This window comes from Papio anubis, chromosome 20 (genome assembly GCF_008728515.1).
Source record: "Papio anubis isolate 15944 chromosome 20, Panubis1.0, whole genome shotgun sequence".
Taxonomy (NCBI): domain Eukaryota; kingdom Metazoa; phylum Chordata; class Mammalia; order Primates; family Cercopithecidae; genus Papio; species Papio anubis.
Window position 1 is genome coordinate 44,875,415 of NC_044995.1, and position 25,036 is coordinate 44,900,450.

Here is a 25,036-nt window from a genome sequence, read left to right on the forward strand (position 1 = left end):
TATGGCGGTGCACCACCACCAAACTGATCCGGATGTCCGCAACGATGTCCGCGTCTGATCCGCCTGATCCGCGAATTTCTGATCTGGCGTTCGATCGATCTCGATCCGTGTTGAATCGACCTGATCCGCCCGATCTTCCGAGCCTTACCTGGGCAGCAGATGACCCTGAAGATAGAGGGTGACCACGGGCCCGGGTGGGACTGGTGGCTGTGGACAAGGGCGTGTTTGTGCTGAATAAGAAGAACAAGCTGACGCAGAGTAAGGTGTAAGGACCAGTGTCCTGGCTGCTGAGAAGAAGCTGAGGCATGAGCTGGGGCTGGGGAGATGGATGGGATTGAGAGGGTACAGTGGGGTGGCTGGGCTGAAAGCAGAGATCAGAGCAGACCAGACACAGATGACATTAGCGAAGATGGGAATGAGGTTGGACATGGGTTCCGTTGGGATGGTCAGAGAACTGGATCGCGCTTTTCTCTCCTTTTTTGAGATGGAGTCTCTGTCACCAGGCTGAGTGCAGTGGCGCAGCGTCTCGGCCACTGCAATCTCTGCCCAGGTTCAAGCTGACATTCTCCTGCCTCAGCTTCCCGGAGTAGCTGGGACTACAGGTGCCCGCCACCATGCTGCCATCTTGTATTTTTAGTGAAGACAGCAAGCCACCATGTTGGCCAGGATGGTCTCGACCCTGGACTTTGTGATCCACCTGCCTTGACCTCCCAAGGTGCTGGGATTACAGGCGCGGAGCCACCTCTCACGCCGGCTGAGACTTGGACACTTTTCTTTTTTTTTAATTTTAATTTTATTTATTATTATTTTTTACTTAGACTCTTTTATTTTTATTTATTTATTTTTGAGATGAGTCTCTCGCCTCTGTTGCCCAGGCTGGAGTGTAGTGGGCTGACCTCGCTCACTGCAAGCCTCAGCCTCCTGTCTAAGTGATCGTGCCTCAGCCTCCTGAGTAGCTGGGACTGTGCCCAGCCTGCCACCTCGGCCTGGCTAATTTTGTATTTTAGTAGAGATGGGGTTTCAATTTGTTAGCCAGGATAGTCTCTATCTCTGACCTGTGATCCGCCTCGGCCTCCCAAAGTGCTGATTACAGGCCTGAGCCATCACAGCCTGGTCTCCTGGACACTTTCTCAACTGGCCCCTGAGAGGCTGGGATGGCAGCTCAGGGTCATCCAGCGCGGCAGCACGCTGGCCAGTCACCTGGGCCTGGCCAGGAGTAGGTCCCATGGGGTGGGGCAGAGGGAGGGCCGGGTCTGATGGGGGAGGAGACTCCTGTCTGAGGAGGGAGGATGCCCTGTCTTGGGGAGGCGGGTCTGGAGAAGGTCTCTGTCTGAGGGGGGAGGAGGTCCCTGTCTGGAGGGGGGGAGGAGGAGGCCTCTGTCTGGGGAGGAGGAGGCCTCTGTCTGAGGGGAGGAGGAGGCCTCTGTCTGGAGGGGGAGGGAGGAGGCCTGTCTGAGAGGGGAGGAGGAGGTCCCGTCTGGAGAGAGGAGTGAGGAGGTCCCTGTCTGAGGAGGGAGGAGGAGGTCCTGTCTGAGAGGGGAGGAGGAGGCCTCTGTCTGAGAGGGGAGGAGGAGGTCCCTGTCTGAGGGGGGAGGAGGAGGCCTCTGTCTGAGGAGGGAAGAAGCCTCTGAAGAGGCTTCCGGAGTAGGGATGAAGATGGAGGTGGGGTTGGCCTGGGTTCAGGAGTGAGGATGGGAAAGCAGATGGAATCAGAGGGGGAATGGAGATAAGATTTGGAATGGAGGCCGGGTGTGGTGGCTCACGCCTGGAATCCCAGTACTTTGGGAGGTCACGGTGGTAGGATCACTTGAGGCCAGGAGTTCCAGACCATCTTGGGCAACATGGCAAGACCCCATCTTTACAGAAAAATTAAAAAATAGCTGGGCATGATGGCGCATGCCTGCAGTCCCATCTGCTCAGGAGGCTGAGGTGCGAGGATTGCTTGAGAACAGGAATTTGAGGCTGCAGTGAGCTGTGATTGCACCACTGCACTCCAGCCTGGGTGACAGTGGGAAATCCCAACTTAAAAAAAAAAAAAGAATGGAAAGAAAGGAGAAAAAAAAAGAAGAGAGAGAGAGAAACAGAGAGAAAGAAAAAGAAAGGAGAGAAAGGAAGGGAGGGAGGGAAGAACGAAGGAAGGAAGGAAGGAGGAAAGGAGGAGGGAGGGAGGAAGGGAGGGAGAGGAAGGAAGGGAAAGAAAGAAAGGAAAGAAAGAAAGGAAGAGAAAGAAAGAAAAGAAAGAAAAGAAAGAAAAGAAGAAAGAAAAGAAAGAAAAGAAAGAAAAGAAAAGAAAAGAAAGAAAAGAGAAGACCGGGCATGGTGGCTCACTCCCAGCACTTTGAGAGGCCAAGACAGGGGAATCATTTCAGGTCAAGAGTTCGAGACCAGCCTGGCCAACATGGTGAAACCCTGTCTCTGCTAAAAATACAAAAATTAGCTGGGCATGGTGGCGTGCACCTGTAGTCCCAGCTACTCGGGAGACGGAGGCAGGAGAATGGCCTGAACCTGGGAGTTGGAGGTTACAGTGAGCCAAGATCATACCACTGCACTCCAGCCTGGGTGACAGAGAAAGACTCCATCAAGAAAGAAAGAGAGAAAGAGAGAAAGAAAGGGAAAGAAGGAAGGAAGGAAGGGGAAGGAAGGAAGGAAGGAAGGAAGGAAGGAAGGAAGGAAGGAAGGAAGGAAGGAAGGAAGGAGAAGGAAGGAAGGGGAAGGAAGGGGAAGGAAAGAAGGAAGGAAGGAAAGAGAGAGAAAGGAAAGGCAGAAGCAGGAATGGGGGATGAAAGCAGGACGGGGTCATTCAGGAAGAGATACACAGGTGCATATGTGGGGGATCCCAACTGCCAGCCTAGCCTCCCTGCGTCCTGCCACCCCTATGCCCCCGCAGATCTGGGACGTGGTGGAGAAGGCAGACATTGGCTGCACCCCAGGCAGTGGGAAGGACATTGGTGTCTTCTCGGATGCAGGCCTGACCTTTATGAAGCAGCAGGGTTACAGATCACCAGAGGTGGCAGGTGAGGCTACAATGAGGGGCCGGTGCAGGGACAGACAGCACCTCCACCTCCCAGATGCTGGGAGCAGAGCCCTGGAATCTGGGGTCCTGGGTTCAAGCTCCGCCTCCACCACCACCAAGCAAACCCCTCCCCTCTGAGCCTCGGTTTGCTCTTCCATCAAATGGGAGCAGGAGCACCCCCACCTCACACGATAGTGAGGGGTGAACCGAGGACACCTAGTAGGTAGCCCTCAGCCTTCTGCCGTGGCCTGCCCGTAGAACTTCAGTGCCCACAGCCAGCCGCCTCACCGACACGCCGCTCCGCAGCTCGCTGAGAAGAGAATTATGGTTACGCATTGCCCACTCCAGCCTCATGACAGTGGAAATCCCAACTTTAAAAAAAAAAAAAAAAAAGAATGGAAAGAAATGAGAAAAAAAAAGAAGAGAGAGAGAAACAGAGAGAAAGAAAAGAAAGGAGAGAAAGGAAGGAGGGAGGAAGAACTTAAGGAAGGAAGGAAGGAGGAAAGGAGGAGGAGGGAGGAAGGGGAGGAGGAAGGAAGGAAAAGAAAGAAAGGAAAGAAAGAAAGGAAGAGAAAAGAAAGAAAAGAAAGAAAGAAAGAAAAGAAGAAAGAAAAGAAAGAAAAGAAAAAGAAAGAAAAAGAAAAGAAAAGAAAAAGAGGAAGACCGGGCATGGTGGCTCACCCTACCCTTGAGAGGCCACAAGACAGGGAATCATTTCAGGTCAAGAGTCTGAGACCAGCCTGGCTAACATGTGAGAAACCCTGTCTCTGTAATACAAAATTAGCTGGCATGGTGGCTGCACTCGTAGTCCCAGCCACTGGGACGGCAGAGGCAGGAGGTGGCTCTGAATCCGGGGAGCTGGAGGTCACAGTGAGCCAAGATCACACCACTGCACTCCAGCCTGGGCAGTGACAGAGAAAGACTCCATCAAGAAAAAGAAAAGAGAGAAAGAGAGAAAGAAAGGGAAAGAAGGAAGGAAGGAAGGGGAAGGAAGGAAGGAAGGAAGGAAGGAAGGAAGGAAGGAAGGAAGGAAGGAAGGAAGGAAGGAAGAAGGAGAAGGAAGGAAGGGGAAGGAAGGGGAAGGGAAAGAAGGAAGGAAGGAAAGAGAGAGAAAGGAAAGGCAGAAGCAGGAATGGGGGGGATGAAAGCAGGACAGGGTGGGGTCATTCAGGAAGAGATACACAGGTGCATATGTGGGGGATCCCAACTGCCAGCTCTAGCTCCTCAAGGCCCTGCCACCCCTATGCCTCTGCAGATCTGACGTGGTGGAGAAGGTAGATACACCCCAGGCAGTGGGAAGGATTACTTGGTGTCTTCTCGATGCAGGCCTGGACTTTGGTGAGCAGCAGCACAGCAGACCCAGAGGGCAGTGAGGCTGCCCACGCAGGGGTCGGGTGGCAGGACAGACAGCACCTCCACCTCCCAGATGCTGGGAGCAGAGCTCTGGAATCTGGGGTCCTGGGTTCAAGCTCCGCCCACCACACCACCTGGCAAATTCTCCTCTGAGCCCTCGGTTTGCTCTTCCATCAATGGGAGCAGGAGCACCCCACCACACGATAGTGAGGGGTGGTTCCCCAGGACACCTAGTAGTGCCTTTCAGCTCTTCTTCTCGGCCGCCTGCCCTGCAGAATCCTCAGTGCCCATTAGCCAGTCAGCCTCACGACTGCCCGCGTGCCCGGGAGAAGAGAGAATGGACAAGAGGCCTTTCCTACCCACTCCTGCCCCTGAACCCCACCCCCAGAGACCCGGAGCCCGGGCTGTGCAGGAGCCAGAGAGGGAGGAAGGGAGGTCCTGGCGGGGAAGCCCTCCCCGGGGTCCGTCCCGAGTCCCTCCTGCTGCCGGTCCCCAGCTGAGGGTGTGGCCCTGGGGAATGTGCTCCCAAGAGCTGGCCAGTACCCCAAGGAGCCGCGCAAGTGCTGCGAGCATGGCATGCGGGAGAACCGCATGAGGTTCTCGCAAATGGCCGATCCACACATCACCCCCGGACGGTGGGCGCAAGAAGGTCTCTCCTGGACTGCTGCACCATCACCGAGCTGCGGGCGCAGCACGCTGGCCAGTCACCTGGGCCTGGCCAGGAGTAGGTCCCATGGGTGGGGCAGGGGAGGGTCGGTCTGATGGGGAGGAGACTCCTGTCCGAGGAGGGAGGATGCCCTGCCTTGGGGAGGCTGGTCTGAGAAGGCTTTCTGTCTGAGGGGGGGAGGAGGTCCCTGTCTGAGGGGGAGGAGGATGTCCTGTCTGAGGCGGGAGGAGTGAGGTCTCTGTCTGAGGGGGGAGGAGGTCCTGTCTGAGGGGGGGAGGGAGGAGTGTCCCTGTCTGAGGGGGAGGGAGGAGGTCTCCCTGTCTGGAGGGGGGAGGAGGAGGTCCCTGTCTGAGGGGAAGGAGAGGTCCCTGTCTGAGGGGAGGAGGAGGTCCCCTGTCTCGAGGGGGGAGGAGGAGGCCTGTCTGGAGGGGAGGAGGTCCCTGGGTCTGAGGGGGGAGGAGGAGGTCCCTGTCTGAGGGGGGAGGAGGTCCCTGTCTGAGGGGGGAGGAGGAGGTCCCTGTCTGAGGGGGAGGAGGAGGTCCCTGTCTGAGGGGGGAGGAGGAGGTCCCTGTCTGGGGGGGGAGGAGTGTCCCTGTCTGGAGGCGGGGAGGAGGAGGTCCTCTGTCTGAGGGGAGGAGGTCTCACCTGGAGGGGGAGGAGGGTCCCTCGTCTGAGGGGGAGGAGGTCCCTGTCTGAGGAGGGAGGAGGCCTCTGTCTGAGGAAGGAGGAGGCCTCTGTCTTGAGGGGGGAGGAGGTGGCCTCTGTCTGAGGAAAAAGGAGGTTCCTGTCTAAGGAGGGAGGAGGAGGCCTCTGTCTGAGGAAGGAGGAGGTCTTTGTCTGAGGAGGGAGGATAATTTCTCTGAGGGGGGAGGATGCCCCTGTCTGAGGGAGGAGGAAGTCCTTGTCTGAGGAGGGAGGATACCTCTGTCTGAGGGGGGAGGATGCCCCTGTCTGAGGGGGTAGGAGGAGGCCTTTCTGTCAGTTGAGAGAGGAGGCTCCTGTCTGAGGGTGCCCTTTAGACCTCCTTTAGCCCACTGGGGGTCAGAAGAAGAATGGCTAATGTTACTATCCCAAGGCACTTGGATTATTCCAGAGTGTGAGTAAATTCAGGTATCTCTTTAGGAATTCCACCTACTTTGAGCTGGGCTCAGTGGCTCACACCTGTGATCCCAGCACTTTGGGAGGCTGAGGCAGCAGGATCGCTTGAGCTCGGGAGTTCGAGAGCAGTCTGGGCAACACAGTGAGACTTTGTATGGACGAAAACTTTTTTTTTTTTTTTTTTTTGAGATGGAGTCTTGCTCTGTCACACAATCTGAAGTACGGTAGCACAACCTCGGCTCACTGCAACCTCCACCTCCTAGGTTCAAGAGATCCTCCTGCCTCAGCCTCCTGAGTAGCTGAGTTTTTTTGGGTTTTTTTTGAGATGGAGTCTCGATCTGTGGCACAGCCTGCAGTACAGTGGCGCAGTCCTGGCTCACTGTAACCTCTGCCTCCCGGATTCAAGTGATTCTCCTACCTCAGCCTCCCAAGTAGCTGGGATTATAGGCGCGTGCTACCACACCCGGCTAATTTTTGTATTTTTAGTAAAGACAAGGTTTCACCATGTTGACCAGGCTGGTGTCGAACTCCTGACCTCAGGTGATCCGCCCGCCTCAGCCTCCCAAAGTGCTGGGATTACAGGCATGAGCCACCGTGCCCAGCTGGATTTTTGTATTTTTTGTAGAGTGGGCGTTTCACCACGTTGGCCAGGCTGGTCTTGAACTCTTGACCTCAAGTGATCTGCCCACCTCAGCCTCCCAAAGTGTTGGGATTACAGGTGTGAGCCACTGTGCCTGGCTGAAAAATATTAAAATATATATATTTTTAAAGGGATTCCATCTACTTTGTTGTTGTGGAGATCCAGAACCCAGTGAAAGCCTGTCTATCATGTTTATGGAAAGTGCAGTTGGAGTCAAAGCCTAGTCCAGTCCAATTGCCTTTACTTGCTGGTAGTGTCAAGCTGCTTTTGTTGATTTATATATTTATTTAGAGGCAGGGTCTCGCTCTTTCACCCAGTGGAGTGCAGTGGTGCAGTCACAGCTCACTGCAGCGTCAACATCTTGGGCTCAAGGGGTCCTTCTGTCTCAGCCTCAGCCTTCTGAGTAGCTAGGACTACAGGTGCATGCCACCATGCCCAGCTAATTTTTAAATTATTATTTGTAGAGAGAGAGTCTCAGTATGTTGCCCGAGCTGGTCTCAAACTCCTGGGCTCAAGCCATCCTCCCACCTTCGCTTCTCAGAGCGCTGGGATCATAGCACCACATCCAGCCTATCGAGATTTTTTTTTGAGACCGAGTCTTGCTCTGTTGCCAGGCTGGAGTGCAGTCATGCAATCTCGGCTCACTGTAACCTCCGCCTCCTGGGTTCAAGCGATTCTCGTCCCTCAGCCTCCCGAGTAGCTGGGATTACAGGCGCAGGCCATCACACCTGGCTAATTTTTGTATTAGATGGTTTTTAAAGGCCACTGCTTCTCCCGTGTTCTGCATCAGGTCTGGGAATGTTCTCAGCTCACCTAGTCATGTTCAGAATAGACAAATCCCTTAGAGGAAGCAGACACGGTTTCTCAGGACCATGATCCTTTCGAGGCACGTGCACATGCTTTCTTTCTTTTATTATTATCTTTTTTCGAGACGGAGTCTCACTCTGTCACCGAGGCTGGAGTGCAGTGGCACAATCTTGGCTCACTACAACCTCCGCCTCCCGGGTTCAAGTGATTCTCCTGCCCCAGCCTCCCAAGTGTCTGGGACTACAGGTACCCACTGCCACGCCTGGCTAATTTTCATATTTTTAATAGAGGCATGGTTTTGCCATGTTGGCCAGGCTGGTCTTGAACTTCCGACCTGAAGTGATCCACCCGCCTCGGCCTCCCAAAGTACTGGGATTACAGATGTGAGCCACTGTCCCTGGCCAAATGCTTTCATTTCTTTAAAAATCAGAGGGAAAGGAATGAATATAATCCAGTCTGCAGCCGGGCGCGGTGGCTCAAGCCTGTAATCCCAGCACTTTGGGAGGCCGAGACGGGTGGATCACAAGGTCAGGAGATCGAGACCATCCTGGCTAACCCGGTGAAACCCCGTCTCTACTAAAAAATACAAAAAACTAGCCGGGTGAGGTGGCAGGCGCCTGTAATCCCAGCTACTCGGGAGGCTGAGGCAGGAGAATGGCATAAACCCGGGAGGCGGAGCTTGCAGTGAGCTGAGATATCTCGCCTGTCACCCAGGCTGGAGTGCAGTGGCCGATCTCAGCTCACTGTAAGCTCCGGCCTCCCCGGTTCACGCCATTCTCCTGCCTCAGGCCTCCGGAGTAGGTGGACCATAGGGCCACACCCTCGCCTCGCCCAGGCCAGGCTAGTTTTTTTGTATTTTTAGTACAGATGGGGTTTCACCGCAGTTAGCCAGGATGGTCTCGATCTCCTGACTGTGATCCTACTCGTCTCGCCTCCCAGAGTGCTGGGATTACAGGCGGAGTCACCGCGCCTCGCCTGTTTTTAGGCTTTTCAGTAGAGACGGGTTTCACCGCGGTTAGCCAGGATGGTCTTGGATCTCCTGACCTTGTGATCCCGGCCTCGCCTCGCCTCCCAAAGTGCTGGGATTACAGGCTTGAGCCACCGCCGCCTCGGGCCGCTGCTTTTTGTTTTGAGCATGGAGTGCCCTCATGAGTGTTGTTCAGGCTGGGAGTGCAGTGGTGCCATCTTGCCTTGCTGCCAACCTCGCCTCCTGGGTTCAACCACCTTCTTGCTCAGCCTCCCAAGTAGCTGGGACTACAGGCGAGCACTACCACACCTGGCTCATTTTTTGTATGTTTAGTAGAGATGGGGTCTCACCATATTGCCCAGGCTGGTCTCAAACTCCTAACCTCAGGCAATCCACCCACCTTGGCCTCCCAAAGTGCTAGGATTACAGGTGTGAACCAACGTACCCTGCCAAAAATAGTATTTTAATGCAATATTATTTTCTTAAAAAAAATTTTCTTTGTCCAAACTGCCACTTGGTAGCAATTAGTGCAATATGTGTGTGTGTGTGTGTGAGCCACCGTGCCCAGCCCAGGATGCTAGGTTTTCGTTGGAAATACTTTGATCTGTATTTTAGGTTTCATAAAATTTACAGTTCAAAAAGGTAGATTCTCAGGCCAGGTGCGATGGCTCACGGCTGTAATCCCATTACTTTGAGAGGCTGAGGCTGGCAAATCATTTGAGGTCAGGAGTTCGAGATCAGCCTGGGCAACATGGCAAAGCCCCGTCTCTACAAAAAAAAGAAAGAAAAAGAAAAGGTAGATCCTCATACCCACGTTGTTGCAAATATGCTTAAACGTTTTCCACTCAATCAATCATCATTTTAATAAAATTAAGATTTAATTCACATTCTATATGTCACCCTTTTAAAATGTACAATTCAGGTCCAGCATGGTGGCTCACACATGTAATCCCAGCACTTTGGGAGGCCGAGGCAGGCAGATCACCTGAGGTCAGGAGGTCGAGACCAGCCTGGCCAACATGGTGAACACTGTCTCTACTGAAAATACAAAAAATTAGCAGGGCATGGTGGTGGGTGCCTGTAATCACAGCTACTCAGGAGGCTGAGGCAGGAGAATTGCTTGAACCCAGGATACGGAGGTTGTAGTGAGCCAAGATCATGCTACCGCACTCTGGGTGACAGAGTGAGACCCCGTCTCAAAAAAAAAAAAAAAAATAGCAATAATAATAAAATATACAATTCAATGGTGTTTCATATATTTACAACGAGCATTGGTTGTTTGTTTGTTTTGTTCCACTGGGTTTGGTTTCAGAGACAGGATCTCACTCTGTTGCCCAGGCTGGAGCACAGTGGTGTGATTGTAGCTCACTGCAGCCTTGAACTCCTGGGCTCAAGCAATCCTCCCGCCTCAGCCTCCCAAAGTGCTGTGATTACAGGCATGAGCCACCACACATAGCTAGATCATCAGGTTTAAAGTTTACATCTGAATGAAATTAAATATACTTAAAAACAAGTAATTCAAATAAAAGTACAAATCCAGTTTCTCACTTGAACAAACCCCATTTTGAGTGCTCAGCTCTCACCCACGGCTTGGGGCTGCCATTTCAGAGATGCGGATATATTTTGGAGATTTCTCTTCCTACGTGTAGATCTCTGAGTCAAACTACAAACAGAATGCAAATCATTAAATAATGGTAACTCCAGCCGGGCGCAGTGGCTCACGCCTGTAATCTCAGCACTTGGGAAGCCGAGGCAGGTGGACCACGAGGTCAAGAGATCGAGACCATCCTGGGCAACATGGTGAAAGCCCATCTCTACTAAATATATAAAAATTAGCTGGGCATGGTGGTGCATGCCTGTAGTCCTAGCTACTTGAGAGGCTTAGACAGGAGAGTCGCTTGAACCCAGGAGGCGGAGGGTGCGTTGAGCCGAGATGGCGCCACTGCACTCCATCCTAGCGACAGAGTGTTGCTCTGTCTCTAATAATAATAATAATAATAATAATAATAAAAATATGGTAACTCCCAACCACCACCATCATCTGTCATTTATCACCATTGACAGCGTTTAGTTCATAGGCTTTTGCAAAGACAGGCTGAGTTAGCGAGAGCTCCTGCAGTGAGGACTAAGAGCTGAGATCCAGGAGCCTCGCCTTGTCCACTCCCCGACCTTAACACTCCGTGTTCTGTCTCTGCCCGGGAAGGGATCTGTGTGGCAGACCCCTTCGAGGTCACAGTAATGCAGGACTTCTTCATCGACCTGCGGCTACCCTACTCTGTTGTTCGAAATGAGCAGGTGGAAATCCGAGCTGTTCTCTACAATTACCGGCAGAACCAAGAGCTCAAGGTGGGTCCCAGGGTGGCAGAGGCTTCATGGAGCCTGCAAGGGGGTAGGTAGGCTGTTGCACACACACTTGTCCTGATACTTTCTCTCCCTGGCAGGTGAGGGTGGAACTACTCCACAATCCAGCCTTCTGCAGCCTGGCCACCGCCAAGAGGCGTCACCAGCAGACCGTAACCATCCCCCCCAAGTCCTCGCTGTCCGTTCCTTATGTCATCGTGCCCCTAAAGACTGGCCTGCAGGAAGTGGAAGTCAAGGCTGCCGTCTACCATTTTTTCATCAGTGACGGTGTCAGGAAGTCCCTGAAGGTCGTGGTGAGTGCTTGGGGCACCCACAAACCCTTGTCCTTCAGAGAGGGTTCCTGGTCTTCGTACTATTGACTCAGGTCGCAGATCCAGGCTCTGAGACAGTAAGAATCATAGTGTCTGGCTTAGGAAATTCGGCAGTCCCAGAATTTTAGAAGCAGAGCCAGGATTGCGGTAAAGTGAGTGAGATAACCCCAGGCTTAGAATTTTAGGGGGCACCAAAAAGCTCATCAACCATCACCAATCAATAATTTTTTTGTATTCAATTCAAAAGATTATTTTATTTATTTATTTATTATTTTTTTGAGACAGAGTGTCACTCTGTTGCCCGAGCTGGAGTGCAGTGGGGTGATCTGGGCTCACTGCAACTTCTACCTCCACAGTGCAAGCAATTTTCATGCCTCAGCCTCCTGGTAACACAGGATTACAGGCATTTTTTGCCACGCGCCTAGCTAATTTTCCATTTTATTGTGAGACCCTGTTTCAAAACAAATTCAAAATTATGTTATTTCCTTATTGATTTATAACTTTCTGATAAATTCACACCACAACACAATAGGTAGGTGTTTATATTGCCTCCTCCTGCTAAGGAGGGAAGCTGAGGCACAGAGAGGTTAAGTAACTGGCCCCTAATCACACAGCTGGGGGCAAGGGGCTGGGGTCAGATGCTTTGACACTATTCACTAGAGATGAAATCTTGCAACCTGTAAGCTATAGGCTTTGGGGAAAGAGCCTTGTTTTTCTGCCTTTGATAGAGGCGAATAATAGTATCTTACCTCCAAGGCTGGCGTTACAATTTTTTTTCTTTTCTTTTTTTTTTGAGGCGGAATCTCGCTCTGTCACCCAGGCTGAGTGCAGTGGCGAGATCTCGGCTCACTACTGCTTCTGCCTCCCAGGTTCAGCCATTCTCCTGCCTCAGCCTCCCGAGTAGCTGGGACTACAGGCGTCGCCACCATGCGGGCTAATTTTTTTGTATTTTTAGTAGAGACGGGGTTTCACTGTGTTAGTGCCAGGATGGTCTTGATCTCCTGACCTCGTGATCCACCCGCCTCGGCCTCCCAAAGTTCTGGGATTACAGGCATGAGCCACCACGCCCGGCTATGCCAGGGTAATTCTAAGGACAGTGCCCTGCTGACCATCTGTGTGTCTGTCTGTTCTTTTATTCATCCAACGACTTCCCCACCTCCAACACTGTGTAGCCGGAAGGAATCAGAATGAACAAAACTGTGGCTGTTCGCACGCTGGATCCAGAACACCTGGGCCAGGGTGAGTCAGCTGCAGGGGTAGGGGCTGAGGGACTGGCAGGGTGAGGAGGGGAAGCGACCTGGGTTTAGCGAGGTAAGATAGGGCGGGAGGGAGGTAGAGCCATCGGTGTCTCTCACTCACCCTGCAGATGGAGTGCAGAGAGAGGACGTCCCACCTGCAGACCTCAGTGACCAAGTCCCGGACACCGAGTCTGAGACCAGAATTCTCCTGCAAGGTGAGCTGCCCTTGACCCTGACCCCATGGGTCTCAGTAGGACATGGAGGGAGTCAAATTCCGTCTCATTCTGGAATTGTTTACCCACACTTTTCTCTTCCCCTTCAGCTAGAACAGCCCATCTGTGATCTTTTTTTTTTTGAGACAGAGTCTGGCTCTGTCGCCCAGGCTGGAGTGCAGTGGCCGGATCTCAGCTCACCGCAAGCTCCGCCTCCCGGGTTTTTGCCATTCTCCTGCCTCAGCCTCCTGAGTAGCTGGGACTACAGGCGCCCACCACGACGCCCGGCTAATTTTTTTTTTTTTTTAATTTTTAGTAGAGATGGGGTTTCACCGTGTTAGCCAAGATGGTCTCGATCTTCTGACCTCGTGATCCGCCCCCGCCTCAGCCTCCCAAAGTGCTGGGATTACAGGCGTGAGCCATCGCCCCTGACCATGTTTTCCCTTTTTTAAACATTTTTTAAAGCATACAGATATTATTTGCTATGATCAGTTTTATAGAAGCCTCCAGATAGCATTTAGTTCAGCAAAGAACTTTCACTGATACATGATTTTATTTATTTTAATTTTTTGTAGAACTTCTGTGCTTCTCAGATGGGATATCAGCTGAAATGAGAAGCAATAGCCTGTAATCCCAGCACTTTGGGAGGCCGAGGCAGGCAGACCCCCTGAGGTCAGGAGTTTGAGAGCAACCTGGCCAACATGGTGAAACCCTGTCTCTACTAAAAGTACAAAAACTAGCTGGGCATGGTGGCACATGCCTATAATCCCAGCTACTCGGGAGGCTGAAGCAGGATAATAGCTTGAACCTGGGAGGCGGAGGTTGCAGTGAGCCCAGATCGTGCCACTGCACGTACTCCAGCCTGGGCGGCAGAGGAAGACTCCGTTTAAAAAAAAAAAAAAAAAAAAAAAAAAAACCAAGGAACATAGTACAAGAGCAGAAATTCTGGAGCTCATTTCTTGCCCCAGGAGGGAAGACTGGAGAAAGAAAGGGCCTTGCAACCTGTAAGCTATAAGGCTTTGGGGAAAGAGCCTTGTTTTTTTCACCTTTGATAGGGGACGAATAATAGTATCTACCTCCAAGGGCTGGCGTTACAATTTTTTTTTTTTTTTTTTTTTGAGGCAGAGTCTCGCTCTGTCACCAGGCTGGAGTGCAGTGGCACGATCGTGGCTCACTGAAACCTCTGCCTCCCGGGTTCAAGTGATTCTCATGCCTCAGCCTCCCGAGTAGCTGGGACTACAGGCGCCCACCATCATGCCGAGCTAATTTTTGTATTTTTAGTAGAGACAGGGTTTCATCATATTGGTAAGGCTGGTCTCGACCTCTTGACCTCAGGTGATCCACCCACCTGGCCTCCCAAAGTGCTGGGATTACAGACTTGAGCCACCACACCCAGCCTGGTGTGACGATTAAATGAGATACTCTATGGTGTTCTCTTAGAACAATCTGGGAAGTAACATTAAGCGCGATATAAGTATTCCTGAATATTGTTACTGGAATTATTTTACTGTTGGTGAAACGAGACGCAGGGACCAGGGTGACTGTGTGAAGCACGTCCCACTCCGAACAGTGCAGACCCCCGAACAGCCACTCAGCCATGCAGACTCCCCTCCCCGCAGTCACATCCTCCCAGCACTCTCCTGTCCCTGACCCCTTCGACCTGGCTGGTTGGGAGGCTGGAATCCTTTTTACCCCACCCCAGGGTGGGTCACCTACCCGGCTTGAGCGACGTCCTCTTCCCACCTGCTGCAGGGACCCCGGTGGCCCAAATGACAGAGGATGCCATCGATGCAGAACGGCTGAAGCACCTCATCGTGACCCCCTCGGGCTGCGGAGAACAGAACATGATCAGCATGACGCCCACAGTCATCGCTGTGCATTACCTGGATGAAACGGAACAGTGGGAGAAGTTCGGCCCGGAGAAGCGGCAGGGAGCCTTGGAGCTCATCAAGAAGGGTGGGCTCCCTGCCCCTCTTGGAGACCCTAGGGACCCCTTTCCGAGCGCCCCCCTCCCTTAAGACCCCACCTCATTTCAAGACCATGCCCTCCCCTGAGGCTCTACCTCCTCTCCTAGCCACGCCCCATATTTGAGGCCCCACCTCTTCTCAAGGCCACGCCCTCTGAGGCCTTGCCTCCTCCCAGGCCAGGCTCAGGAGACCTTGCCTCTTTTCAAGACCAAGCCCATCCCCTGAGGCCCCACCTCTTCTCAAGGCCAAACCCTCCCGTGAGGCCCCACCTCTTCTCCCAGCCACTTTCATGTGAGGCCCGACGTCCTCTCCAGGCCATGCCTCTTCCCTGAGACTCCACCCCACGTCTGCGACCCCTCCCCTTCCTGAAAGCCCCCCACCCTCAAGATCCTTCCCCTCTCTGAATCCCTTGTCCTCTGAGAACTCTTCCCCCTCCTCGCTCTGATCCCCCACCGCCTTTCAGTCCTTCTCTCTTTAAGGTCCCCTCCTCCCAGAATCCCTCCCCGACCCTGAGCCCCTGTCCCCTCTCTGCACCCCACCCCTGCCCTTTCTGGCGTGCCCCCTCTGCTCAGCCTCGGCTCTTTTGGGGGTTACTCTCTCTTCCCTGCAGGGTACACCCAGCAGCTGGCCTTCAGACAACCCAGCTCTGCCTTTGCGGCCTTCCTGAACCGGGCACCCAGCACCTGGTGAGTCCCAACAGCCAGCTCAGGCTGTGCAGACCCTCCACCCTCAACCCCCAGCAGGGCCTGGACCCTGGCCAGGGATGGTCGCCTAGGCCAGCCTTGCCCAAACAGCCCTGGACTTGCAGAGTCCAGGCAGGCGCTGGCTGAGTGGCCAGCGGTCATTTAGCATCCTTAAGTACGGACCGCACGCAACAGCTGGGTCCTGGGACCTGGGAAAGCAAAGGAGGCAAACTGGGCCAGGCCCTGGTCCCTCCCCACCTGCTCATTGGCTGGGTGGCATGGCAGTCTCTGGATCTCAGAGCCGATTGGCTCACGCTCTGTGCCCACCCCCAGGCTGACCGCCTACGTGGTCAAGGTCTTCTCTCTGGCTGTCAACCTCATTGCCATCGACTCCCAGGTCCTCTGCGGGGCTGTTAAATGGCTGATCCTGGAGAAGCAGAAGCCCGACGGGGTCTTCCAGGAGGATGCGCCCGTGATACATCAAGAAATGACTGTAAGAGGCTGGGATTTAAGGCAAAATGGAAGAGAGGGGCTCCTGAGTCTCACAGGATAAACGCGAGACAGACCCCTACCTCCATGTTCCCACTGCCCAATTCCCTTTGCAAATATTGGGGTGGGGGTGGGGGCAGGGAGATACATGAGCTCGAGGCGTCACTCCAGCATTGCAAAAACCAGAGACCTGCGAAGCCCAGTGCAAAATGAAGATGCACGGCCCCTCGCTCAGAAATTATTAAGAATTTCATTAAACCAAGTGCAGGGGTCCTGCCTGGGAATCCCTTTCTCACACTCAATCCATCAACACTTGCATTCTCCCATGGTGTTACAGGAGTCACCCCCTTCTCTCTATCCTCATGGCCAGCCCCTGGTACAAGTAACACTCTCCCCGCCCCTCCTTATTTGGAGACCGTGTAGAAGCCACCTGCTGGGCGTCATCCTGGTGGCCTCCACTTTTGTGGGCTCTCAGACACTCATCACATAGCAGCTGGGGTGATTTTTTCAAATCCAGTTGCATCAGTCCTTAGAAAGTCCCGTGGCTCCCTCTATGGCTCTTAAACACAAAACTCCTTCGAGCACTGGTTCTCGAAGTGTGATCCTCAGACCAGCAGCAGCAGCAGCAGCAGCACCCATGACTTACTAGAAATGCACACTTTGTGGCTGGGCTTGACAGCCCATGCCTATAATCCCAGCGCTTTGGGAGGCCGAGGCAGGAGGATGGCTTGAGCCCAGGAGGTCGAGGCTGCAGTGAGCCATGATCATGCCACCGCACTCCAGGCTGGTAACAGAGCAAGACCCTGTCTCAAAAACAAAACACATTCTGAGACCGGACCCCAGACTCACTGAATCAGAAATTCTAGGGGCAGGACCCAGGAATCTGAGGGGTGTGTGTTTATGTGTGTGTGTGTGTGTATGTGTGTTTGAGATGGAGTTTTGCTCTTGTCACCCAGACTGGAGTGCAATGGCCTGATCTCGGCTAACTGCAACCTCCACCTCCCGGGTTCAAGCAATTCTCCTGCCTCAGCCTCCTGAGTAGCTGGGATTACAGGTGCCCCGTCCACCATGCCCGGCTAATTTTTGTATTTTTAGTAGAGACCGGGTTTCACCATGTTGGCAAGGATGGTCTCAAACTCCTGGCCTCAGGTGATCTGCCCACCTTGGCCTCCCAAAGTGCTGGAATTTCAGGCATGAGCCACTGCACCTGGCCTAGGAATCTGAGTTTTTAAAAGTGCCCCCATTCCTCCAGGTGATGCTAATGTGTGCTGGAGATGGAGAATCACTGCCTCAGTCTCACCTTTCAGGCTTCCAGCCTCCCAGCCTTTCTTTTCTTTCCAGGCTCCATCCATTCATAGGAGCCTTGCTCTATTGTGCTATAGGACCTTTGCACATGCGGTTTCTGCCACCTAGTACGCTAGTCCCTGCCCTCTGTGACAGCTGACTCCCTCAGGGACACTTTTTCCGACCTCCCCAACTGGGTCACACTCCCACACTTCATTCTCACTGCTATGTCCTCTTCCCCTGCACAGAACTCCTCCACTTTATAAGTATATATCTCTTGGCCGGGCGCAGTGGCTCACACCTGTAATCCCAGCACTGTGGGAGGCTGAGACAGGTGGATCACCTGAGGTCAGGAGTTCGAGACCAGCCTGACCAACATGGGAAACCCCATCTCTACTAAATACAAAAAATTAGCCGGGTATGGTGGTGCATGCCTGTAATCCCAGCTACTTGGGAGGCTGAGGCAGGAAAATTGCTTGAATCCAGGAGGCAGAGGTTGCAGGGAGCCGAGATTGCACCATTGCACTCCAGCCTGGGCAACAAGAGTAAAACTCTGTCTCAAAAAAAAAAAAAAAATTACACATATATGTGTGTGTGTATATATATATACACGTGTGTGTGTGTGTATATATGTGTATATATATACACACACGTGTGTGTGTGTATATATGTGTGTGTATATATATACACGTGTGTGTGTATATGTGTGTGTATATATATACACGTGTGTGTGTATGTGTGTATATATATACACGTGTGTGTGTATATGTGTGTATATATATACACGTGTGTGTATATGTGTGTATATATATACACGTGTGTGTGTATATATACACGTGTGTGTATATATGTGTGTATATATACACGTGTGTGTGTATATATGTGTGTATATATACACGTGTGTGTGTGTATATATGTGTGTATATATACACGTGTGTGTGTGTGTGTGTGTGTATATATATATCTTGAGGATCTGGGTGGACTATATCCATTTTCCCTACTAGAGAAATGCTCTGTGAGGGCGACAGCCTATGTCTGGTTTTACGATGGATCAAACCACTGGAGCCATTGTGCCAGCATAGAGGCTCTTCATTGACATTTGCAGAAGGATAAATGATTGCATGAATTAATACTAAGAAGTCTGACCTCCGTGGGGCAGCGGGGTGACACCTACAAGACACTCAGCCCTGCCCAGACCCCCTGATTCTGAATCCGCAGGGGGGATGACTGGCATGTGTGGACATACCGGTGACCCCATCCTTGCTTTCTGCTCTCCATCCCAGGGTGGATTCCGGAACACCAACGAGAAAGACATGGCCCTCACGGCCTTTGTTCTCATCTCGCTGCAAGAGGCTAAAGAGATTTGCGAGGAGCAGGTCAATGTAAGTACCCCCTGTCTTCCCACCCTACCCTACCTTACCCTATGCAGAGCACAGCCACCTTGGAGAATGAGAGGTTGCCTTCGGGGAATTTGCAGCTCTCCCAGTGCAATAACAGGCATCACTGCAGTCATGTTAATACCTAACATGTATTGAGCACTTAACTCATCTAATACAGACCCCCTCTAATAGTTTCACATGTTAAGTCTCATAATCCTTTTAGCAGCCTGAAAGGTAGGTTACTCTTATTATCCCCAGTTTGCAGATGAGAGAACTGAGGCACAAAGAGATCAAAGGTGGGGATTCTTTCTGTCTGCTTTAGCATTTTCAGAGGGTTTTCTGCCCATTTCCCAAAGTGCTTTCTACATCATTGCTACGTGATCAGTACAGTTGCATCCTTGCTGCTTCTTTAAAGAAAACTTGGGATACAGAGCTGAGACTGTTTCGTTAGTCCAGAGGATCTTTCAGGGGATTTTCAAAGGGATCCATGACTCCAAACAGGAAACGGTGAAAACCGTTGGCTCAACACTGTCTCTTTTTCCTCTGGTTTTGATTCTGGAGCAGAGAAGCTTGGAAAGATGGGCCGCTGAGAGTCTGGAATGCCTTTGTCGGCTTTATTGTGTTTGTTTGCTTGTTTGTTTTATTTTGTTTTGTTTTGTTGTGATGGAGTCTCTGTCGCCCAGGCTGCCATGCAGTGGCATGATCTTGGCTCCTGCACCCTTCGCCTCCCGAGTTCACGGGACTGTCCTGCTTCAGTCTCCAGAGCAGCTGGAATGACAGGCACCCACCACCATACCTGGCTATTTTTTGTCTTTTTAGTAGACATGAGGTTTCACCATGTTGGACAGGCTCGTCTCAAACTCCTGACCTCAGGTGATCTGCCCGACTCGGCATCCCAAAGTGCTGGGATTACAGGCAAGAGCCACTGCGCCTAGCTGATCGTGGGGTTTTAACCTTTAGCTTTCAAAGTGGGAAGCCGAGGATTACACCCCTAGCGAGTGGCTTCTCCCTTCTTAGGAAAAGAGATGGAGGGGAGGGGCCAGTGAAGAGAAAAACAAACACAGGGCTGTTGCCTCTAACACCCAAGAGGGACCAAGGCCGAGAGAGAGAGAGAGAGAGAGAGAGAGAGAGAGAGAGAGAGAAGGAAAGTAGCATGGGGCTGGGGGACTGTGGGGTCAGCCACGTCTGACTTCAAATCCTGACTCACGGGCACTTCCACCCTTAAGCCTCACTCAGTATGTGCATCTGTAAAATGGGGATAATAAATAATGATCTCTGTATTTTTAGGCCTCTGAGTTGTCCCAGATATAACACACTTGTGACCTAGATTATACAAAAATTGATGGGGAATTTATGTTCAGGGTCCAAAGATATCAAATACAGAGATGAAGGTGGCCTCAGGGACTCTGCCAGGATGCTTTGCTCCTCTCTCCCATGTCCCTCATTCTGTTCTTGGCCAATAATTAGAGAACATATCAGATCAAGGTTAGGGCCGCCATATTCCCAGGGAAGGACTCTGATTGGCTCAGCCTGGGTCAGAAGACTACATCTGGACCAATCAGCTAAGGACAGGAAGTAGGTCTCAGTGGGCAGACATGGCTGCTTCCACTGTGGCCACGTGAATGGAAGGGAGAGGTTCTTACAAAAAGAGTGGATGTCAGAGAGGGAAGTGGGCAGGAAAAAAATATTTGTTTCTGCTGCAGCATGGCAGCATTGTAGTAGAGTATAGCACAGGCTGTGAAACCAGACTCCTGGGGTCAAGAGTGTGCTGTAATCCCAACTACTCAAGAGGCTGAGGCAGGAGAATCACTTGAACTAGGGAGGCAGAGGTTGCAGTGAGCGGAGATCACACCACTGCACTCCAGCCCGGGCAACAGAGCAAGAATCCATCTTTAAAAAAAAAAAAAAAAAGTGTTAAATTTACAGGAATTTTTCAAGCTGGTCATTAAATATAACTATTATTAAAAACTAAGTATTAGGCTGGGCACAGTGAGCCTGTAATCCCAGCACTTTGGGAGGCCAAGGCCTGCAGATCACCGGAAGTCAGGAGTTCAAAACCAGCCTGGCCAACATGGCAAAAACCCTTCTCTACTAAAAATTAACTGGGCATGGTGGAGGGGGCACCTGTAATCCCAGCTACGCAGGAGGCTAAGGCACAAGAATCACTTGAACCCAGGAGGCAGAGGTTGCAGTGAGCCGAGATTGCACCACTGCATTCCAGCCTGGACCAGAGCAAGACTCCGTCTCAAAAAAAAACAAACAAACAACAACAAAAAAACCCAGCCAACCAACGAAACAAACAAAAAAACTAAGTTATAAAACTTACAATTAAATAAATTCTATTAAACACAAAGGTTAGAAACACTCAAACTCATCAGTTCTTACGCCTTACTCCCATAATCTATATTCTTGGGGTTATTTATGTGTATTGGATTTGTGTAGTGAAAATGCTATATAATACTGTGCTACTGCAAAGCTCTTCCCAACTCTGCATTCAATGATGCCATATTGGTAGCTTGAAATCAGTGATGGAAGTATTTACACCATGGAAATGAGGAAACGGTACACATCATGTCTTCCTCCATCCCCAGAAGGCTGGTTTTGGATCCTAACTCTGCCACTTACTTCCTAGGTGGTCTTTGCAAAATTACTGTATCTCTCAGGGCTCAGTATTCTCAACAGTTTTTATGAGATTAAATGTGCGGCTATCTGAATGACACAGAGTAAGTGTGAGCTATGATGATGAAGAAGATGATGATAATGACTGGATGAGGTGTCCACAGTGGTGTACCGAATCTGTCCCATACCAGTTTATGAGTAACAATTTGGAGAATGTCTCCCCAACACTTTGTTCAGTGATGTCACGTTGACATCGTGAAATTGGTCCTGGTCGGGGTATGTACACGACAGAAATTGTCAATCATTATAAACCAAGGATCCGTCACCCCTCCCACTGGAGAGCTGGTTGTTAAACATTTACCAGCACACCATGGGGTACATGGATTTCTCCAGATACATAATAGATATTCAGCAACAAGGCAGCTCATGGTGGCTAAAATACCTGGGAAATCCTCAAAAATGGACAAATCTAAGACAGATATATCCCAAGGACAGAAATCCCTGATTCTCAGGAAGTGCTGCTCGTATGATCCTTACTAATGTGACAGTAATGCCCACGTGACCAGAGAATCTGATCCTCTTTCTCATAGAGCCTGCCAGGCAGCATCACTAAAGCAGGAGACTTCCTTGAAGCCAACTACATGAACCTACAGAGATCCTACACTGTGGCCATTGCTGCCTATGCCCTGGCCCAGATGGGCAGGCTGAAGGGACCTCTTCTCAACAAATTTCTGACCACAGCCAAAGGTGAGGGATGGCCTGGAGGGGTGAAGGGAGATGCATGGCTGAAGTTTAGGGCAAGAGATACTGAGCTGGGATGCATGGCTTTTAGCTGAGCTGGGATGGATGACCCTAAGCCAAGCTGGGATGGATAGTCCTAAGGTACCAAGCTGGGATGCATAACCCTGAGCTGAGCTGGGATGCGTGGTTCTAAGGTTTAGCAGGTCCTCATTGTAAACCACACAAGAAGGTTTGTTGCATCATTCATTCAACAAATGCGTATTCAGCATTCATTTCAAAGGGAGAAGTGAGAGTTGATGAAACGAGAGAGGCAAGGCAGGAGCCAAATAACTGAGAGCTTTGAATGTCAGCCAGGACACCCAAACACCAGGAAATCTAGCATGCGTCTCTTTCTGAGCTTTCTCTGAGCCATCCCCAGGCTGGACAGAGCAGTGAGCACTGGGGATGGGGTATCCTCTTTGCAGATAAGAACCGCTGGGAGGAGCCTGGTCAGCAGCTCTACAATGTGGAGGCCACATCCTATGCCCTCTTGGCCCTACTGCAGCTAAAAGACTTTGACTTTGTGCCTCCCGTCGTGCGTTGGCTCAATGAACAGAGATACTACGGTGGTGGCTATGGCTCTACCCAGGCAAGTGGCCTACAGCCCCCAGGCACATGCATCCCTGTCTCCTGTGGCTTCCCACCGGCCTCCTAGAGAACACACGAGGCCCCGCGAGGCAGTTCTTCTTTCCCACGAGCCAGTGTGATTGGAGTGGACTTGAGAATCAGTTTTCTTAGTTGCAAACCCATCTACAGGTTCTAGAATACAATCTAGATACTCCAAGCTGTGTGTTGAGCCTTCTTCTTGCCCCAGGTGTCTAGATCATGTTTTCAGGGCCCAGGTTCAGGTCTAAGCCTCTCTCTCCACCTGGTGGGTTCTAGACCAGGTTTCCAGTTCCACTAGGCTCACAATGTTACTCTGTCTCACTGGTGGGCTCTAGACCAGGTTCTCAGTTCTACTATCTCACAATCTTACCCTGTCTTGCTGGTGGGTTCTAGACCATGTTCCCAGGTCTACCAGACTCCCAATGTCATATTGTCCCACTGGTAGGCTCTATACTATGTTCCCAGTTACCCTAGGGTATTATGCAAACCCTGTTCTAGGCCATGGTTTCAGTAACTTCAGGCTTCAGCAACTTCAGGCTCCAGTTGACCTCCTTTCTTTCTGGTGGTCTGTCAATCATGTTCTCAGTGTTACAGTGTCATTTTTGGGTTGTAGATTATATGCTCAGTATCCTCTGGCTACAGTTTTATTCTCTTTTTCACGAGTGGGTTCTAGACATACTCTCAGTGTCTCTAAGCCCTGGCCTGACTCTATCCTCTTGATGGGTCTAGACCACATCCTCAGGGTTGCTAGACCTTCAGTCTCACATCTGGACTTTCTGATGGATTCTAGACATGTTCTCAGCATCTCCGAGTCCTGGTGTAAGTTTCTGTCCCTTGGAGAGTTCTGAACATGTCCTCAGAGTTCAATAACCTCCAATTATTACTCCTGCACTCGCTAGTAGGTTCTAGGCAACTTTTTGATGTCCCAGCTCTGATTTGAACCTCTTTATCCCCCACTGGATTCTAGCCACTTTCCCAGGCTCCCAGATCACCATCTTTCTCTCTCATGGGTTCTAGGCTACCTTCATGGTGTTCCAAGCCTTGGCTCAATACCAAAAGGATGTCCCTGACCACAAGGAACTGAACCTGGATGTGTCCCTCCAACTGCCCAGCCGCAGCTCCAAGATCACCCACCGTATCCACTGGGAATCTGCCAGCCTCCTGCGATCAGAAGAGGTACAGTCACCCAGCCAAGCCCTCCTCACTCTTGCTGTCGCCCTCTACACCAGCCAGGATTTACTGGGAAGCAAGAGGGAGGAGAGGTGACCATCACAGGCAGTAGAAGGCTTAATTCCCAACATGCTGTCATCTCTCTTTTCACTCTGCAGACCAAGGAAAATGAGGGTTTCACAGTCACAGCTGAAGGAAAAGGCCAAGGCACCTTGTCGGTAAGGAACAGAAACCCACACCTGCCTGGCCCATGCCCCTGTGCCCCAGAGGGACCATCTCCTCTTGTCCTCAGTAGTCCTAGTCCTGTGGGATGACATTGTGTCTCCTCTCCCATCTTACCAGGTAGTGACAATGTACCATGCTAAGGCCAAAGGTCAACTCACCTGTAATAAATTCGACCTCAAGGTCACCATAGAACCAGCACCGGAAACAGGTAAAAGGAATCAAGGCCTTATCTGTCACCTTCCTCCTACCCCTCTTGTAATTTCTTCCCCCCTCCTGAATCAACACACAGGTATACCCTCTCCCATCTTTCTTCTGTGTTTCCAGAAAAGAGGCCTCAGGATGCCAAGAACACTATGATCCTTGAGATCTGTACCAGGTAAGAAGCTAGGTCACCGGGGTTCATCTTGGCCATCCCTCTATCTCTAGCAAGAATTCTTGCAAATAATATCCATGATATTCAATACTTTCCAAGTACACTGTGTATCTGATACTGTTCTATGTATCCACCGTAAGGTAGAGAACACAGATAGTCCTTGCTTTGCGTGTCAATGTGAGACCACAGCAATGACCATATAAGTTGAGACTGGCAAAGCATCTTAGCAGCAATCAATGGAGAAAAGTACACTATCATTCCATGACCTTTAAAGTTTTCTTGTTTTCTTTTGAGAGAGATAGGGTCTCGCTCTGTCAGCCAGGCTGGAGTGCAGTGGCACAATCATAGCTCACTGTAACCTCAAACTCCCTGGCTCAAGCGATCCTCCCGCCTCAGCCACTCAAGTAGCTGGGACTACAGGCGTGTGCCATGACACCTGGCTAATTTTTATTTTTTATTCTTTCTAGAGGCGGGGCCTCACTGTGTTCCCCAGGCTGGTCTCGAATTCCTGACCTTGAGCATTCCTCTGCCTTGGCCTCCCAAGGTTTTGGGATTACAGGCATGAGCCACCATGCCCAGCCTAAATGTTTCTATTATAACATTTAAAATTATCATACTGCCAGTTATAAAGATACAGGAAAATGAAAGACATAGTAAGATGAGTATTTGACTACACTGTAATTTAAAACATCAGAACATTGAGATGCAAGGTGTATTTTTTTTTTTTTGTATGACACTTACAGAGAGTGCTTTAGTTCAAAAAATACTTGCTTTCTTCTCTTTGTATAATTTAC

At 51.1% G+C, this 25,036-nt stretch overlaps 1 protein-coding gene across 1 annotated transcript in view; it reads left to right on the forward strand.

Moving 5' to 3' along the window:
• The window catches only part of C3 (complement C3), a 40,311-nt gene that overhangs the window by 9,657 nt on the left and 5,618 nt on the right, over nt 1–25,036 (forward strand). The window contains exons 9-24 of the mRNA XM_031659064.1: nt 2,888–3,014; nt 4,863–5,090; nt 10,689–10,891; nt 10,987–11,199; nt 12,390–12,456; nt 12,584–12,670; nt 14,420–14,623; nt 15,245–15,320; nt 15,651–15,810; nt 18,374–18,472; nt 21,679–21,835; nt 22,294–22,457; nt 23,492–23,650; nt 23,803–23,862; nt 23,987–24,077; nt 24,194–24,245. Coding sequence (XP_031514924.1) covers nt 2,888–3,014; nt 4,863–5,090; nt 10,689–10,891; nt 10,987–11,199; nt 12,390–12,456; nt 12,584–12,670; nt 14,420–14,623; nt 15,245–15,320; nt 15,651–15,810; nt 18,374–18,472; nt 21,679–21,835; nt 22,294–22,457; nt 23,492–23,650; nt 23,803–23,862; nt 23,987–24,077; nt 24,194–24,245 — 2,147 coding nt within the window. The remainder of the gene's footprint in view (nt 1–2,887; nt 3,015–4,862; nt 5,091–10,688; nt 10,892–10,986; nt 11,200–12,389; nt 12,457–12,583; nt 12,671–14,419; nt 14,624–15,244; nt 15,321–15,650; nt 15,811–18,373; nt 18,473–21,678; nt 21,836–22,293; nt 22,458–23,491; nt 23,651–23,802; nt 23,863–23,986; nt 24,078–24,193; nt 24,246–25,036) is intronic.